Source organism: Nelumbo nucifera, chromosome 8 (genome assembly GCF_055504915.1).
Source record: "Nelumbo nucifera cultivar China Antique chromosome 8, China Antique-T2T, whole genome shotgun sequence".
Lineage (NCBI taxonomy): Eukaryota > Viridiplantae > Streptophyta > Magnoliopsida > Proteales > Nelumbonaceae > Nelumbo > Nelumbo nucifera.
The window spans coordinates 4,170,755-4,190,330 of NC_142656.1; the positions used below are offsets into that span (position 1 = coordinate 4,170,755).

General features: G+C 38.3%; 1 protein-coding gene across 11 annotated transcripts in view; it reads right to left on the minus strand.

Moving 5' to 3' along the window:
• LOC104600644 (uncharacterized) overlaps positions 1-19,576 on the minus strand; it is a 55,570-nt gene that overhangs the window by 15,276 nt on the left and 20,718 nt on the right. For 5 of the 11 annotated variants that reach the window (XR_016079374.1, XM_088892818.1, XM_010263713.3 and 2 more), the window contains exons 2-12: positions 14,235-14,660; positions 13,897-14,164; positions 12,603-12,892; positions 3,593-3,763; positions 2,616-3,374; positions 2,412-2,506; positions 2,258-2,317; positions 2,078-2,166; positions 1,860-1,925; positions 1,073-1,681; positions 621-695 (exon numbers count right to left, since the gene is read on the minus strand). Coding sequence is in view for 10 of the 11 variants with exons in the window: in XM_088892818.1 (XP_088748944.1) it covers positions 621-695; positions 1,073-1,681; positions 1,860-1,925; positions 2,078-2,166; positions 2,258-2,317; positions 2,412-2,506; positions 2,616-3,374; positions 3,593-3,763; positions 12,603-12,892; positions 13,897-14,164; positions 14,235-14,638 (2,886 nt within the window). In the remaining variant the exon portion in view is untranslated. Of the gene's footprint in view, positions 1-620; positions 696-1,072; positions 1,682-1,859; positions 1,926-2,077; positions 2,167-2,257; positions 2,318-2,411; positions 2,507-2,615; positions 3,375-3,592; positions 3,764-12,602; positions 12,893-13,896; positions 14,165-14,234; positions 14,777-19,576 lie in introns of all 11 variants that reach the window. The other 6 variants (XM_010263714.3, XM_088892817.1, XM_088892815.1 and 3 more) reach the window with 5 other exon arrangements.

A 19,576-nucleotide genomic window follows, 5' to 3' on the forward strand; every position in this document is an offset into this window, starting at 1 on the left:
ACCCTGGGGTTCCTAAGGACTGAAAATCCAATTCCAACTACAATTTCAGTTTGGGTCAGTCATGGCTCAAGTTGGGCCTGCCCAAGTTGCACCCTATTCTTGTTACTAGCATAGACTTACTGGAACTTAGATATCATATCCGTGATAGAAAGAGAACAAAAACAGAGGCATTTTCATAAGGACATGATAAATAAGTCTATGCATGCACTAGCAAATCAACATGCCTATGGTACATGCATGCGTAGCATATCAAGGCATAGTTCCATCTTGCACAAAGACAGAGAGAGCTGGAGACATGGGCAAATAACATAAACCAAATCCAGAAAAAGAAAGGGCAAAATTGTAGTTTTCCTTACTAAAGGAACTCTTGCACTGATGTGTTGGAACAATTGTCAAGGGTCCATTAACACACTGGTAACAACACAACTAATTGTATTTGTGTGCCACTACCAAGTCATGCTTGATGAACCAGATATTTTTATACAAATCAGCGTTACATGATTCCTGAACTATAATGTTGTTTTCAGTGAATAATAAGAGTAAATATCTAGTTAATGGAGGTATGAGAAACTTCTTGATTTGACATAAGAAGTCATTCATAATGATCAATTATAAATGACCTGTTCACAAAGCTTCTCCTTGAGTCTGCTAATTTCTCCACTGATTTCTTCATCTTCTCTCTGTGCCAAGTCAGGCTGAAAAGAAAGCGTGAGTTTTAGGCATGGGTTAAGGAGAAATGTAAACTCAGACCCCAAAAAAACGAGGACACATAATCTCAAGATAGTATGCAAGACATTCATTACAAAAAAAAGATAGGAAGCAAGACATGAAGTAAAATATTTGAAATGAAGCATCTCCAATCAAGAGATGCACTTTCAAGAGAAAAAAAAAAAAAGAAAGAAGAAAAATCACTTTGCATTTGTCAAGCTGCAACATTGAAGTAAACCAAAGGAAGTACATTTGTACAATCCATAATTTGCATCTAAGAGGAAAGATTTTCCAATTAGACAAGGAAGTATACTCTGGAAAACAGCATACCATCTACTTTGAACTTTTACAAAAGGTAACCTACCACTTGTTCTGGGAAAATCCCAATACTCTGAATCTCCAGGAGAACCCTTTCCTCTAAGGACATCTTATCATATTGAAACTCGGTGCAAGCCATCTTAGTAACCACTGCTTGGTCTGGCTGAAATCCATTTAGGGAACATCCAAAGTTCAAATTTGCCCCAGTATTTATATCTGTTACTAGATCATCATTTTCCAACTCATAATGTTCCATCCCATCAATGAGTCTCTGACAGGGAATTGTCCTATAGCCATTTGAAGCAGCTTGTCCAACTCTGAGGTGATTCAAACTGTTGGACTTCAATCCTGAATCCAGGTCAAAACCAGTTTTACAAATATCAAACTTCATGTCTTCATCTCCTTCAGACAAGTAATCTTCACACTCATCCACTGAAATTATAGCTGCAATAAGTGTTTGGGATAATGGCACTACATAATTAAACCTTGATCCTGGTACCAAATTCTCAGAGAAAAGGTCTACGGGTTTTGTTTTACTGGAAATTTCCACATTTCCATCACAATCATTCAACCCAGTTTCAACAAGCACAGTGTTGCAACTATCTCTGCAAACAGCATCTACCATTGGTGCTGATGAAGTTAAGCCAAAATTTCCCTGAAGGGAACAAAAAAACATCAAGTCATATCCATGAGAAAAGTGATCCATAAGAGTAAATGGCTCTCAGACTAAATCATATGAAACAGCCAACCAGTTTGACACCCAGTGGTAATGTTTTTCTAGGCCATAGCAATAATTTATCAAAACAAAAAAGGCCATAGCAATATGTTCATACCTCCAGAACAGGACCACTGCCACATATAAGTTGAATATTCTCCACAGATTCATCCACAAGACAGATCTGCTACATCATTTTCAGTACAAAGGAAAAACGTTAAGTGGGTAAAATAGACCTTATGGACTATATATGTGTATGCGTGTGCATGTGCACTGGCACATGCATGCGCAATAAAGGATTCCTGCAAAGGAAATAGTAAAATAAAAGGCAATTACCTGTTGCTTCAAATAGGCTATGTCTTCAGCTGAAACAAAACCAAAGAGTGGTTCTATTTGCCTCCAGAACAAGCCAGAACATGCATGAGCTGCAAAAACACTTGCATCAATTAGTCCATTGTAGACTTTTTTTTGTTTTTGAGAAAGAAACAAATAATATGGTTTAAGTCAGAATTATACCGGGATTAATAGCAGCTTTTGCAGCAGACAATAGCTCTTCATGACCATCATCTGGTTCTCCTAGGGAAGAAAATGAAACAATGCAAGTTATATAATTAAATGAGCAAATAAGCACAGTACTCTGTAGATTCCCAATTGCAAGGCAGCCATATACCAAGAAAATCTGGAGTCACACTACTTGCTGCATGTCTAGGACGCGTATAAGCCTTACGGTCAGATAGCTTCCTACTTGGTGGACGACCAGCTTTGCTGAGTAGAAGAAATAAATCCAGTAAGAAGTTAAGACTTAAGAGGACTTCAAGTGTTAACCAGAATGATAAAATAGATGTATTGCATAATGTAGGCTAAAACATTTCACCTTTCACCCTTATCTAAACCAAGTCTTGCACTTCTGAGCTGTTTTGCTGTAATAACATTGTTGATCTTCTGAACAGTTGTTGGCATTCCAGACCTTGTGGTAGTGAAACCACGTCCAGACCTTCCTGGTCTCCGAACACCATCTCCAAGATCTTCATCAGTAGACATTTTGTTCTTTCTCAAAGGCAATACTAGAGTGGCAACCTTTTGAATACTCTGTCCACCTTTCTCATCTATATCACCAGACTTCTTTCCTTTGTCTTTAGACTTGATTTCTGCAGCTCCTGACTCCTCACTTTCTGACAATGCAGCTGAAGAAAAATGGTCACTTTTTAATTTAACCTGCTGCAGAGCATTACTGGACAAGCGTCTTGGCAAGCCTGATCCATTTTCATTTCCTGCAACATGAGATACTGTATCTGAGGCCGGAGCTTCATCCTGGCTTAACATGGGAGGAACAAAATTTGTCCTTCTCGCCATACGGGATATCTTTTGTGGCCTTTGACCAGCCCATTGTGCCATTGGTGGTGATGAAGACCGTATTGATGGCATACGCTTGCGATTGTTAGTCCCAGCAATAGGCTGGACCTTGTTTGTGCATTGAGAAAGCTCCCAATCATCAGAAGGCCCTGCCCTATTAGCACTTGGAGATGATTTGGGTACTATTGATGAACTCGATCTTGGTGCCCGAGCAGATGCATTTATTTTTGTTGTTGAAGTAGTACTTGCTAAGCTAAAGGCATCTTCACGGCTATTTGGCCTGGATATTTTTTTATGAGAATTTTTATAAGTAAAGAATTGAATCATGAAAGAATGAGGAAAATGGAGTTTCATAAAAGAAAGAGAAGTTACAGAAGAGTTAACTACCTGCTGCAGAATATGAGATCTATATAAATAAAATTTTGTAACACAAAGAAAGGGAAAAAGAAATGAAGAATCGAAGGAAAGAGAAGCCTAGTTAAGGATATTTTTTCATACCTATTAACAGCCTTCAGATTGACACATTCCTTATCTGAACCAACAGGGCGATCTCTTCTATCACTAAGAACAGAGCCATTGTCTTGGTCAGTCCTAGGGGTGGAAAAGCGCATGCCAAGGCCATTTTGTTGAGATATCACATCTGCTTTTCCAACTCCAGAAGGGCCCGGTCTGTATTAAGGTGTTCACGTAAATAGAATACAACAAATAGGAGAAATTGAGAAGGCAGGTCACTCTAAAGAAAATAAGTTGGTAGTCAAAAAAAGAAAAAGAAAAAAACTCAGGAAATGAGATGCATAAATCAGATAAAACAAGGACCTAACTATCCACAGTAAGATGCATTTAGTAATAACCAGTATGGTTAAGGCAGCAAACTAATGCATGGGCAACATTGTTGCATGTAGGACAAAAATAAACAAATAAAGATGTGTTATATAATGTATAGATATAACTTTATGCAATTATTATGAAGTTACATGTTAATATGGACTATTAAACTAGAAATTAAATCATTAAATGCCAGGTTAATCCTGATTTTCAGAAAAAAGAAAATCACAAGATAACATCCCTGAACATACATAAAAATACAGGGATCAAGAGCCTTAATTTTTACTTTAATATACACTCTTTAATTTTTTATCTTCCCAAGTTACATACATAGATATCTACATATAAAAGGGGTAGGGGGTAATTAGTTCCCCACTAAAATGTTCCCATCCAATGCCACCTGCTTAGTTGGTTGCCTAGGTGATAGTCATCCAAAATTGCCTAGGCCTGGATATTTTGTTGTTGAAATGGTACTTGCTGAGACTTACTCCATTGACATTTAATGAAATGAAGATATTATTCAACAACCCAAGCAAGAAATTCCAACAATAGGATATGGTAAAAGCAAAGGCTCTGCTTAGAAGTCTTGAGTCTCTATAACAATTGACCTAGAAAGGTCACACATAAAACACAGACCAGTATCAGATGCCTGAGAAAGTCTCAACAAAACAAATTTGCATCCTATCACAACTAAACATTGTTTTAGCATCTAGAATGCCAGATACAGATATAACACAGACTACAAGAAACAGGAACATGACTCCATTTCCTAAGATCCTGGATGGGTACTGGTATCCTATTAGCACCAATGGAATATCCGGTGCTGTATCTGTTGAGGGAAATTTTCAAAATTCTATACTATATCTATTTGTTTTTTTATAGGTAATAGAAAATATTTCAAAATATAAACAGGAATGTACAGGAGATAATACAACCAGGGAGTGAGTACCCCTTAAAGCATGTGTAACAATTGAGTCCTATACAATCAGTCCCTACCCAACCCTTACCCTCAGGATCAGATTAATCTTTTCTCCTTAAAACAGTTGAGCCCAAAATACCTGCTCCCTTGCAACCCCTTGCCTTGCTAGAGAGTCTTCCATCCCATTAGCCACCCTTGGAACCCATTGAAAGAATACTGTCACTCCTCTCAGGTGCCATCTGATTTTCTTTACCAAGTCTCGGTAGATCCAAGCTGCCTTCTTGTCGTTCTTTAGCCAGCTTACTACTACTTGGGAATCTCCTTCTATTAAAAGCCTTCTGAAATTTATTTTTTTCTGCTAGTTGGACCCCAAACAGTACAGCAGACAATTCAGCCCTGGTTGAATATCCTTGGGCAATAGGGTCCAAAAATAGAGCTAAGATAGTCCCCTCTTTATCCCTGAAAACCCCTCCTATGCCTGAAGAGCCTGGGTTACTGAAGCAGGTCCCATCAAAATTGAGTTTTATGAAGCTTTCCAGTTGTGGCTCCCAGACCTGAACTATTCTATTCTTTCTTGTAGAGGACTAGGCCACTTCCCTCCAATTCCTTTTGATGTCATCAAAGGAAAATAGAGAGAACACTTCCAGGGACTTAACCCAATGGATCACCCTTAGAAGAAAATAGTCTAAAATTACCTCCAGATTTCTATCCTCATCTTTGAAGAGTTTTGCATTTCTTTCTTCCCAAACTATCCAACAATAGCAGCCCTAGTGCATCTCCATAAAATTCTGCCTAGAGTGTTGATTTTACCATGACAAACCTCCCAACAAAAAGCCTCTACTTTTAAAGGAATTGGTTTGCACCAAACCTCACTTACTGGAAAGGCAGACCCTAAAGACTCTTGATCAATCAGAGAACGGAAGAAGGAAGCACATGAGAAGGAGCCTTTAGGGTTCGGAATCCAAATTCTTTCATCTGGAATAGAAGGGGACACTGCAACTGAGTCAAGAATGAGCAGCAAAGCAGAGACTGATTCACATTCAGCTTCTCTTAGACCTCTTCTAAAACCCAAATTCCAAGACACTCATTTTTAAATAAAGACAGTGAATAAAGGGAGGGGAAAGCATCCATAAGAGTTGAGTCACCCACCCAAAGGTCCTCCCAAAACCGGATTTTAGACACTGAATAGGAATCATACCTGACTTGCTTGAGGAAACATGGAAGAATTGCATGAATTGCTTTCCAATAGGAGAGTAGCTCTGTTTGAAACTCCAGCATCCCAGCCGCTTTGCAACAGTCCATGAAGGCTAGCAATTACTTTGTGCAACAATTTCTCACTCTCCAATGGGAATCTCCACAACCATTTACCTAGAAGTGCTTGATTCTTGCAAATCACGTTTCCCACCCCTAGCCCACCTTTTTCCTTGCTCCTACACACTACTTCCCACTTTACCAGATGATCCCTCTTTCCTCTCCAGGTTCCCAAAGAAAGTTCCTCATTATCTTTTCCAGCTAGATGACCACTTTTTTGGGGATTTTAAAGACAGAGAGGTAGTACACCGGAAGGTTTGCTAGGTTGGACTTAATCAAAGTTAACCTACCACCTAGGAGATGTAGTTCTGCTTCCATGCAGCTAATCTTTTTTCAAACCTTTCTACCACCAGCGTCCAAAAGTTCACACTACTTGGATTTCCCCCCAAAGGAAAACCTAGGTACTTCAACGGCCATTCACTAGTATGACAACCTAGGGTCTCCATGATTGCTTCTACCTCCCCCTCATATAGATTTATCCCTGCTACACAGCTTTTCTCAAGATTGATCTTCAAGCTGGAAATCTTTTCAAAGAGGTTTAGCACCAATCTTAACCTTCTCACCTGTTGGAGATTAAAATCTTCGCAAAAAATCATTGTATCATCTGCAAACTGTAGATGAGAGACCACCACAGGATTCCTTCCCATTCTCCATCCCCTCAAAAGACCTTCCCGATCAGCTTTGGATATTAATCTACTGAGGACATCTGCAATTAAGGTGAACAGGAAGGGTGAAAGTGGATCACCTTGTCTTAGGCCTCTAGAAACTGGGAAAAAATCCCTAACCACCCGTTAACCAACACTGAGAAGTGATTTTTTAATAAGCAGTCGTTGATCTATTTACACCATTTTCCCCCAAATCCACATTTCTTTAATACCTCGAGTAGAAAAGCCCAGTCCACCAAGTCATAGGCCTTCTCCACATCCAATTTACATACAAATCCTTTACTTCCTTCTCTTCTCTTCTCCATTACACACTCATTGGCTATCAAGATCTGGTCCAAAATCTGCCTATCCTGCACAAATGTTCCTTGGTTAGGAGTAATGATAAAGGGAAGTACCTCTTTTAGTCTCAAGGATAAAACTTTGGCCACTATTGTATAGACACTTGTCACCAAACTAATTGGCCTGAAATCTCTAGGAGTTAGGGCATAAGATTTTTTTGGAATCAACACCAAGAATGTGGCATTAAGACCTCGGTTTATGACACCTCTATCAAAGAATTCTGAAAAAACCTCAAGTAGGTCATGCTTGATTATCTCCCAACAATCTTGATAAAAAGCTAGTGTAAATCCATCCAGCCCTGGAGATTTGCATCTATCCATGGAGAATACTGCCCTCTTGATTTCTTCCAATTCAAATCTCCTCCCCAAAACAACTCTGTTGTGTTCATCTAATGAGGGCCACTCTAATCCTTCCACTTCCAACCTACCTTTTGGAGCCTTCTTGAAGCATGATTTAAAGTGTTCAACAAAGATCATTGCTATCTCTTCTTGATTATATCTATTTGTTCGCAAAAGGTACCAACTAATCCCTCCTAGAACAGTGGCTAAGTAATGTTGTTTTCAAGTAATAGGTTAGGGATTCAAATCTTGTAGAGAGCGTTTTTGAGAATTTTCCAAAATTAACTGATTTGATGACCTGTCACCATGGCAACCACTGAACTGTAATAATGATTAAAATTTAAATTTTTTTATAAGTAAAATGGTTGTATATTAAAGATCAAAAAAAAAGTAAGCATTACAAGCATCCAACAGAGAGGCACGAGATGCTACCTCTCACTCAAACATTTTTTTTTATCAGAAACGATAACTTTCATTAGAGATAAATTAAACTGAAATACAGAATTCAACCCTTATTAGAAAAGGTTGATCCAATAAACATCAAACATTACAGCACTGCCCAATAAAGACTCTCCCTTACAGTCCCTTGTTTTGCTAGGGCGTCAGCAAAACCATTTGCTGATCTCCTTACCCACTTGAACCAAACACCCACCTTCCTTGTTATGCTAAGAATTTCCCTTATCAGCTGTCTATATTGCCAAATTCCCAGCTGCCCTGATTGCATCCACCCAATTACCAACTTGGAGTCTCCCTCTATCTCAATCTGCTGTAGCCCCAATTGTATGGCCAGTTTTACACCTTGATGTAGTGCCAAGGTTTCTGCTCTTAAGGAATCTCCAACTCCTATTGGACCTGAAAACAAAGCCATTATCTTGCCTTCATTATCTCTGAAAACACCTATACCAGATGGGCCTGGATTACCTATAGAGCTTCCATCAAAGTTCAGTTTCACCCTTTGTTGTGCCGGTGGGGACCAAACTTCCTGTATCATAGCTTTGGAAGTAGTAGTGGATTACCTCTCACTCAAACATCAAAATAAAAAAATCATTTACAACTAAGCCCAATACAAACTATCCCTGTTTACCCCTTGTTTAGCTAACCCATCTGCTATAGCATTAGCCATTCTCCTAACCCAGAGTATTCCCAGGTTCATGTTCCTAGTTAGCCATTTAAACCTCTTCATCTCATCCCTAAAACACCATTTGCAATTTCCTGGAACATTTGGAAGGAGAGGAACAGAAGGACTTCGAAGACAAAGCATGCAGCATGGACAAGATGGTTGCGGCTGTGGGCAGATCAGTGGTAGAATGGTTGCTGATTCTTCCAGAATTCAGTCATCTAGAAAAGGAGGATTTTGGTTTTAGGTTAGGAGAGGTCCTGGATTATCAGATACATAATGTGGAGCTTGTTCTTTAATCTGAAAATTGGTCTTTGTACTCGGGTGATGACTTGTCACCCCATTTGTAACTTGTTTTTTCTTTTTAATGAAACTTTTATTTTACTTACCAAAAAAATTATCAACTCTGGATCTTTCAGCCAACCAGTCACCAATTTTGAATCCCCATCAACCTCCAAATTTATCAAACCCAGTTCGCCTACAATCTGTACCCCTTTCATAACAGCAAGCAAGAGTATGTCCATGCAAGTGTCCAATTAAGACATAAGAAATACCATTTTTTTTTTGAAGATACAATTAAGAGATAGCTATTAAAATTAGTGAGCACAGAAGAGGCAGAAGTAGATTGCATAAAGGCAACTTACCGTCTATAAATAGACTAAGAGAAAGGCTCCCATTAGATTGGGAGTAGAGATGGACACTAGAGAAGAACCCTAAAGAAAAACTATCATCATCATCATCATTATAATAGTATTTATTTATTATTATACTAATTTTTTGGATATCCAATTCAATGTAGATCTAAGAAGGATAGCCTTTGTTTCCACAGAACAAGTTATGTGAGCATTGTATTACAAGGGACAGACTTTCCTGAGCCACCTGCATATAATGGAGAAAATTTCCAGTAATGAGGGAGTTCACTATCTTAAAGACAGTACCTTAAGTTGTATGCCTACATTTACTTGTCATCATCTCCACCTTCACCACTGCTTGTATGTTTCATTGTTATGCAGGTATCCAGGTATTATAGCTTGACATGTGACCAGGAAGAGGGCCGATTGTACAACCTTAGCAGGGGTACAACTTGAGTCAGGCTGAAGATTGAGTTTAACCTAATGTATTACCCTTGTAGTTGTAAATTCTTTATGTTATTTATGTTACTTTTCAAAAATAATTATGATATATGTATTGAGTTATAAATTCAAATATTTTCAATATGTGAGGGTTGGGTTGGATTGAAAATTAGGTTTTAGGCTAGGTTGAAGATTAGGGTTGGAAAATGCTAATCTCATATAGAGCCACGCTAGGTTAGGGTTTGATACCTTAGGCAGCCCAACCCATATATTACACGCTTGTAACTGCATGTATAAATAATATACTATGATACCTTCATATCATTTCTTTATATTATGTATGAATTAGGATACATGTATAAATTTATGTATACAATATGTTTATGTGAGGGAAGGAAAGGTGGAATGATAATGATGGGTTTTTTCACTGTAAAATATTAATAAACTATGATGCCTTCATATCATTTGCATATATAATAATGTGTGAATGTGGGGGTGAAGTTGGGATTCCTACATCTGGAGAGGATACCCCATTAAGATAGGGCCCACCTCCTAGCCCATGGCTCCTACCCTGCTTGCATGAGTATGATAGTTTCTATTTGTTCATGTGAATGTAAATTTGGTAGGCAAAGTTCCAACCCAAACCCAACCTTACCTACCTGATTTCATGGTCAAGTTGGATTAGGATCAAAAACCTTGGGTTAAAGATCAGGTTGGTTTATGATTATACTAAGGTTTTAATGCCTGGGTCAACCCAACCGAGTTGTAGTCCTAAACCTCAGACAGTTTGGGGAATGTCTGAGAAGGCTTCAAATAAACAGCCTTATTTAATATGTATGCTGTCAGCTACAAAACTTCCAATAAAGCTTAGTAGAATGCAGAGAACAAATTAGAGCATCCATTTTTAGTAAGTATATGAGGCGAAAGAAATACTAGGATCTTTGAGAACAAGGCTATATTAAACAATTCTTTTTTCCCCACCAATGAAGAGAGGGAATGTCCTTTGGAGATGCAACAGAGCAACAATCCTTTGGCCAATCTGAGAAAAGGGTAATGCAAGAATATTCAAAGAAACAACCCGTTCCAGGGAGGAGGTGATTAAAAACATTTATATTAAACTGACCCATTGATCTAAGATCACTAAATATATTTTCCCCCTTCTCAACTGGTGACATTATCAGAGGTTGGCAAAACATTTATATTAAATTGGCCCATTGGTCTAAGATACTAAATATATTTTCTCCCTTCTCAACTGGTGACATTATCAGAGGTTGGCAATGCATTGCAAATTCATCAACAGTAAGGAACTGTCTATGATCCCTTCCCCATCCTCCTGATACCATGAAACTGAATTTTGATGTTTACAAGTTGCAACATAGGCACTTTGTGAAATTCAGGAATTGGCGGAGTTTTCAGTAACAGCCAAGGAAATATCCAAACAATCTTTCCTGGACCCATTGGATTTGGAAACTCAACAAGGGCAGAATTATTGGCCATACTGCATGGAAACTCAACATAGGGAATTTGTGAGTGTATTCTGTTTTGCATTTTTTAGTAGGATCCCAAATTGTTGTTTTTGGGTAGCTTTGTTGATATTTTGGGTCCAGGAGTATTTTCATCATTTTATAATTCAGATTCTGGTTAAGGGCAGTTGGGTGCACATCTGTTGGGTTTTGGTCTCTTGGGTCTTTTTGTAACAAAAGTTGTCTTTTGGGGGTTTGTTTGAAGTTAGCTTTGTTTTTAAGGAGTTGTTTGTGAAAGGGTAACATTCTAGGGGCTCATTTGTAAATATTTTAATTGGCTTCTCCAGTAAGCCATTGAGTCTTATAAAAGAGAAGGAAGTTGTTTCTGTAAAGGGCTTTTTTTGGTTCTTTCTCTCTTGTTTGAGTTGTAGCTCAGCCCCAGCTAGGGTTTTCAAGTATTGGGATCTTGGGTTTTGAAGACTCAACCCATTTTGGCACCTTCCAATCCCTCTATTGCTACGTGTCTGTGTGGGAGGCCAGATTGATGCCATTGTTACTATGGCGGAACTGTTCCAGGAGGAGTTCTACTTTAGGTTTAGGTCTGAAATCCCTAAAAATCCAACTTGTTTTGTTGTTTTCAGCTTGGTATTTCTTGCGATTATTGCTGACTTTAAGTGTTGCATGTGATTTGTTTTTCTGTTCACATCACAGTCACAAGAACCTTATGGTGAAAGATATTCCAGTGTAGTTGTGGCCTTGTGGAATGGCTCCAAAACAATAGTTCCGAGTCGTGGAGGTATGGGCACATTCTAAAACAAGTACTTGCTAGACAATTGAGAATGGCATTTTGTTGAGTACAAACATCAGCTAAGAATCTAGCTGATGCATTAGCCAAACAAGGGGGCAAAGGGATCAATTCTATTGGGGGAATTCCGCTAGAGCTGACTATTGAATGTAAAGAAAGTGAACAGTGAAGTTGGCTTAAATTCTCTAAGGGGTTCTAGGAATACAATGCACACCCTTCTTTTATAAGAGCTTAATAAAATATTCAAATTAAATAAAAAATAAAACTTAGCAGAATGAAATGTAACTAAACAACCAGTAGTACCAGTCATACTAAAACAGATCAGGTTTTTCCCTAAAAAGAAAATCAATTAGATTAACAATGCTGGAGTTTTTTTATAGTAAAAATAAAATTTATTAAAAAATAAAATATTACAACATATCCAGGTGTTAAGGCAACACCTATATGCCAGCTACTCCAAATAAAGCAACTCAAATACAAATAAAAAACAGACTATCCAGATTATTGTATTCCTTTCGTGTCTTTGGCATCATAAAAAATCACAGATTATTGTATTCACCATGCCACATAGAACTGATAAATTATCTTCAGATGAAAATCCAGATCAATCACTAAATGCAGATGCATGATTGTAGCATTGTAGAAGTTCACACCTGAAGCCATGAGCGATATTCATCCTTGATCGGGCATCAGTCCCATGCCTTTGCTGCATAGCCCGTTTAGATTCACGATCACCTTCAAGAGGTCTTGTCGACATTGTGCTAGAAGAAACATCTGACTTTATTCCAGACCGCTTCTTCTTCATTTTTGACCTTTCCCAACCATCCATACCAATGGATAATGCCCTATCCTTTTCCTCGGATTGAACTGCACCACTATTTGCAACTCTGACCATTTCTCTGTCCCTATCCATGACTCCAGATGGCACTGAAAGAGCATTAGCCTGTGCATCCATCTAAATCAGTCAGAAACAGTCTTAAATGAAAAAGTTGAAACTGGTCTAACATTGTAGTCAACAACAGAAAAGGATAGAACTAAATGAGAGGGAAAGAAATGTCAAATTACCAGAAATGGAGAACCAAAATAAATATAATAAGAAAAGAAACATGATTATGGCATCAGGAACACCTGGGATGGATTTCCAAGTGAACAAAAGGATCAACTTTGGTATGCCAGAAAAAACCAACATGCAAGGGTCCAAATAATAACAGCATTTAGAGATGTTGATACAATTAGGAAGAGAAACATTAATATATTCATACACACAAACGTCATAAAAAAATTATAAAAAAAAAAAAAAAAAACTGAAACACACATGGAGGTAATTTAAAAGGCGAAGGGTGTGAGTTAAGGTGTCCTCTATATTTGCAAGGAATAAACCTTGGAGTGATGTGTTATAGGCCTCAGAAGTTTTCTTTTATTGAAAATGAATTAAAATAAATATATATATATATGATTCAATGATCACCTGAAAATTAAATGAGAAAGTACAGAAAAATCTAGAGAAGTAAGATTATCTATATGGAAAACATATAAATGGTTCAAAACCACATAACAATAAAGCTAAGATTAGAAAACAATTCAATTATCATTTATTTTTAATTATAAACTGATCAGTTTATATTAGAAAGGTAGCAAAAGTTATGAATTTAAATGCCAGAAAATGGTTGGAACGGGGAAGAGAGATAAATAGCTAAATGCACTACTGCACTGCAAGTTGAAGATCATGAACATCATAAAACATATTCCAAATCTGTGAACATTTATGACTACTAAAATCATTGTTAACCAAACAACTTTCTTGTTCATTGTTTAAATGAAACTGCTTTGTCTGAAACGAGCAACTTAATTAAGATAATTATACAGTTGTAGCAAGACAATAAAGAGCCACAAACAAAAGCCGAAAAGATAGCTGGAAAGCTGAGATGAGACATGCATGATACAAACCCTTACATCCACCATAGATGTTCGAACACGTTTGTTGGGAATACCACTTTTAGTCTTCTCTTCAAATTTGTGTGGCTCCATATCTATAGCATTTGAGATTGCATGACCATGATGACCCAACTTAGTAGTGTTTCCTCCAAGAACTGGTACTGAGGCATTTGACCGGTCACTTGATGAGGCATCTGCACGTGTTCGCTTCCTCACCAAAGCACTAGGGAAAATTTTCCCTAGTTTCAACATGGCTTCATGCAGGTTTCTCCCCCGATCTCTGCATAGAAAGATACTTTGTTAAACCAATCATATCTCCAAACTGCAGTGCAAATGGAAGGAACAAATACCTTGCCCTCACAAAGCTCTCCTGTAAAATGACCTTAGCCCGTTTAAGATCCTCCAGTGCAGTGAGCTTGCTACTTGAGAGAGATGAAGAATCATCACCAGCAGTAGCAGCAACTAGGATTCTTTTTAGTTCAAATTGTCGAGGGAACCTATGGTCTACAGCCATCAATTTTGTATCAAAATGCAAGGACTGGAAATTTTTCATCACATCAACTTGAGCGACTGATGAACCACTTCTTGACATGCTAGGAAGTGCTGACAGGATTCTATTATTATCCATGCCCTCATGGAAGCTTCCTGATCTATCCAATGAAGAAGAAGCACTGTACGCTCCACGCTGCCCAGAAGGATATGCTGTCTTATCTGGGCTAATAGAAGAAAGATCAAATTTGCTATTGGATGCCATTGCATTAATTTCTCCAAGCTTTCTGAGTTACACAAGCAGAAAACAAAGCAATAGATGACAAAAGTATTGAGCAACTGCACATGATGGTCAAATTTAGAAGCCTAATGACAATGATAGCACAAACTGCAAGGGGCTTGCCTGCAAGGAATTATAAATGAATGACTGGAGACTAAAATCAAACGAAAACTGAAAGCTGACCAAACAAATCACTATTGGTATTTAGAAGGCAACTCTTCAATGTCCATGAAAGAATTAGAAATACCGAATAGAAGAAATAGGACACAAACAAGAGCAAATGTAAGAAACAGTCTTGCGATTCCTAAAGGAGAACCTTCTTTTTTCAGTAATTAGAATAAGGATCATCCGAAATGTATTTATATGAGAAGACAAGATTCTACTCATGGAGATGAAGTGTTGGTTCAGCTGGTAAAATTAAAATAGGTTTAAAAAACTTCTTTACTCAAAGGCTATGGCATAGGATTTTTTCAGTGCTAGCCAAAAATGTAATTAGAAAAAATAGTAGTATTAGTTCCTCTCTTTTGGCTTTTCCTTTTTCTTTTTGTGGGGGAAGGAGGACAACATAAGAACTTGATGAAGCTATAGATACTCCATATATGGCAAGACCATGTGACCTTACATACCAGCAAAGATTGCTTGTAGAAAACATCTTCAATCAATTTAACAGCATCTATGAGCAAAACTAAACACCTTTACATACACCTTGAATACATAACACAAAACCTTGGACCTTTTCTAAAGGTAAAGATCTTTAGACCTTTAGACCTTCACAAAATGCTCCTTCTCTGCTTGGCTTGATTTCATTATGCTCAATTAAACCTTTTTTTACGCCAAAAAGGCAAAATTCATTAACTGCTTGAAGCAAGATCAGCTTGTAAAGCTTGCACAATGACACGAGGCGCACAAGACTAGGTGAAGTGGTGAGGCAGAGAAAGTGCATGCCTAGCTAAGATACGTGCAACTCTATTGCAAGAATGCTGTACAAACTTAAGGGAGCAGTGGGCAATAGAATAAAAAAAATGCCCTGCAATCAGCCACCAAGGTATAGACTTGCCAAGGAGGAGAGGAGTTCTCTCCCAACAGGGTTTGGATGATGGTGAGTGTGTCCCCTTCAATCTGTATATTAGAGGGGTTGAGATTCACAATAAGCCTCAAAGATTCCAAAAGAGCAAGAGCCTCACACTCAGCAGGTGGGCAGGGGCGTAACTTGATGGCTTGAGCCAGTAAGAATTCTCCCCTATGATCTCTAAGAACTATTCCAGCTCCAGATGAGTACTCATTTGAAGATCCATCCAAAATGAGCTTTAACTAGTTAGGTGGGAGTCTGGACCAATGAAGAGTTTGGGGAGTAGAGGATCCATGGGGGAGGGGTCCCCCATCTGATGTCTAAGCATCTAAACCTGCTTGGATGTCAATGACATGAGCAGAAATGGAGTGAAGCACCTGAACTGGGTCAAATGCCACCATAACCAACTTGCAATGTGCCTTCCAAAGATGCTAGAGAATAAGAGAGTGTTGGACTAATAAAGACAGCCTATTGGAGCCTAACCCAAAAAGAGAGCCAATCAACAAGGTCCCTAACACAATGAGCATCATTACAAAGATCAACTGAAGAACTTTCCCAGATCCGCTTCGACACATAGCAAATCTCATTGGCTTTACACAGGGATCAGCTGTTAAATGATAGCAAATCTCACCATTGGCTTTACACAGGATACACTACTGGTGAGGAGATAAGCACCACTTTGGTCTCTTCTTTTGGAGTAGGTCAGAAGTACAATTCTTTCCTGAACAACTTTCCAACAAAAAGCTCCAATCCTAGGAGGGATAGGCTTGCACCATACCTCCTTCACAGGTAAGAGTTGAATATAGCTAAAAGATGGTTGGGTTAGAACCTTGAAAAAGGAAGCACATGAAAATGATCCAAAAGAAGAGAGGGTCCATATCCAGCCATCAAACTTAGAGGGATCAGAATAAATTTCTTCAAGGGTTTGAAGTAAAGCTAGTACACTGGAAAGTTCAAAATCACTTATATTCCCCCTAAAGCCAAAGTCCCAATCAAATCCATTTCCTTGAGTTTGGAACAAGAAAATTGGAGATAAGCTCATTTTTGACAGTGCAAATAAAGAAGGATATTAGTCCTTGAGAGAGGAGGTTCCTAACTAGACATGTTCCTAGAATTTCATATGGTCCCACACTAAAGATGATAGCTTACAAAAGGAAGGAATAATGGTAGAACTGCATCAATCACTTTCCAAGCAGAAGCTCGGGTTGCCCTAGCCAACACTCTAGCATCCCATCCATTGACCAACAGCCCATGTATGCTTACCACCACCTTTGCCTACAACTTGTCCCTGTCTTTTGGCATCCTCTATAGCCAAATTTCCCACTATCTACTTGCTTATTTGACATATGAATAGCTAATATGCACAATGAATGCTATTTCTTTAGAAATCATTTTTAAATAACAAAGATAAAGTTCTAGACCTTTTAAATAGGTAATATAATGTTAGAATTCAAAAAAAAAGTATGGAATATTTTAATAGTTCATCATCCTCTATAGATGTGTCCACAAGCAATGTTTTAAAACGCGGAGGCGTGATGCGAGGCGTTCCACTACCTAGAGGCGTGAGGCGTAGTTCAGAACGCAAGAGGCGTAAGCCTCCTTAAGAGGAGGGGGGTTAGGAGAAGGAAGGGGAGGAGGATGAAAAGGAAGGGGGGATCTCATTTTTTCTTTATTTTTAATAAAAACCTTTTATATTAAGAAGAATAAAGATGCATAGGATTAGTTGAAAGGGGGGATCTTGTCGAAGCGAAGCAAGACCCCCCCTAACTCAAAAAAAAAAAAAAAACAAATTGGGCTTGCATCGAAATTCGCCCCCCAGCCGAAGGGGCAGCGGATAAGATGTGCATGAGGCGTACGCCTCTAGCACACCTCATGAAAAAAGCACATGAGGCGTACGCCTTAGAGGTGTCAGCGCCTCTAGCATACGCCTTAGAGCGTTTTGGGAGCACCTCACCTGGAGGCGCGCACGCCTTTTAAAACACTGTCCACAAGTACTTGTTTTTTCTTCTTGGTGAATCAAATAGCCAAATACATGTTGAATCCTGATTCCACTTTTGTGTCCATGCAAAACCATTCTAAACTCAAAACAAATCCTCCAACTTCAACCCATATACCCAAGAAATATTAAGAACATTTCCAGCAGCATCTTCAATTTAATCTTTCCTAATAGTTTTATTATACAGTTCTTTCTCTCTTTTTCAATTCTAAAAACACACTTTTCTTGCATGCTCTTCACCAATGACCACCTAAAAAGAAAATCCCCAATACCTTGCCAGCTTGAACCTCTTTTTCAACCACCAAGTTTATATACACCTTCTATATAAACCACCAACTTGAACCTCATTGAGAGGGTATTAACTAGAGGTGGCAATTGGGCGACTTGGATTTGAGTTGAGCTTCCACCCGAACCATCTAACCTGCCAACCCATTAATGACCCATTTAAATAAAAATAAATGGGTTGGGTTCAACCCAACCCACCTAACCCATTAACCTTGTAACAACTTTAATTTTATGAAATGACTTAAGAGTTAAAACCAACTTTTTATAATGGCATGGTTAGTCATGGTCTAATGGTAAGAATGCCTGTCCTTCACGTAGGTTTTCTAGGTTCAAATGACATCACTTGCACATAGTTTTTACAAGGGGAATTTGAATTGAGTTGATCATTTGGATTAGTAATTAAAGAAAGTTAATGGTCATAGTTAATGCATTTGAATTTAAATTATGGGACAATGGGAATGAATGAGAAATCATTAAATTCAAAGAGAGAAGATTGACAATAAAACATGTAGTGAGAATGGGCCGAATGGGCCCTAGTGTTCTTTATTTCTTTTAAGTAGTGTTTAAAAGTTATGTTTCTTAGTTATGGGCCTTATGGCCTTCTTTTATTTTCTTTAATTATTTCTTTAGTGCTGGCCACCCCATTAAGGGTGTAGAGAAGATGGGCCGAATGGCCCATAGACTGTTTGTCTTATTTTGTTTCTTTATTTTCTTTGTTGTAATGGGCCTCAACTTGGGCCTTTTCTCTTATGCTATGTCTTTTAATTATCTGCCCAACTAAGGGCCTCTTTGTAAATTACTAAAATTAAGTTAATGAAATAGGATTAGGGGTGTAAGAGGAGATTATGTTTGAAAATCTCTCTCTGAACCCTTATTGCCGCCACCTTCTTCTTCCCCTTCTCTCTTCTTGAAACCTGATTTCTGCTATTCTCAATCAATTTTCTGCAACATTTTGAACAGTTCTCGTTTCAAAAGGTTGTTTTTCTTCTTGGTATCAGAGTGGGCTCTTCTTCTCTTTTTCTCCTCTTTCTTCCCATACACAGTGTGTATGGAGAACTGAATCGGATGAATAGTTAAAGAAACTTTCTTCAGCCCAGTTGTTAGTGGTTTCTGGAGAGGAGATTGTCTTTGTCGTCCTCTTGACAGCATCAAGTGTGTTGCCCGAAACCCTAATTAACTGGAGAAATCTTATTACAGGCCCCACAAGGAGTTTGACCTAGGCGCTCAGTGATTGAAAGACTTCTTGTTCTTCATCCTGAAGATCGATTCAAGTTGCTTGGTGTTCTGTGAAGTCTATAATGTGCGGCTGAGTTTTTTCTGTTTCTCTTGGGTTCCGGGTGTGACGCAGTTAACAGGTACGATTGCATAGAGGTTGATTCATAGCACAATATTTTTTTTGTCTTCGTTGATTGTGATTTGAAGTTATTAGAGGTTATTTTTGAAATGTTTTAAGAAGATGGACCATTTAGAAGTTGAAAACAAGCATGTTGTTGAATCCGAACAGGTTCCGGGAGCCTCTATTGACTCTCTACTGGCTATGACCACAGTCAAGCTAGATGGAACTAATTATTTG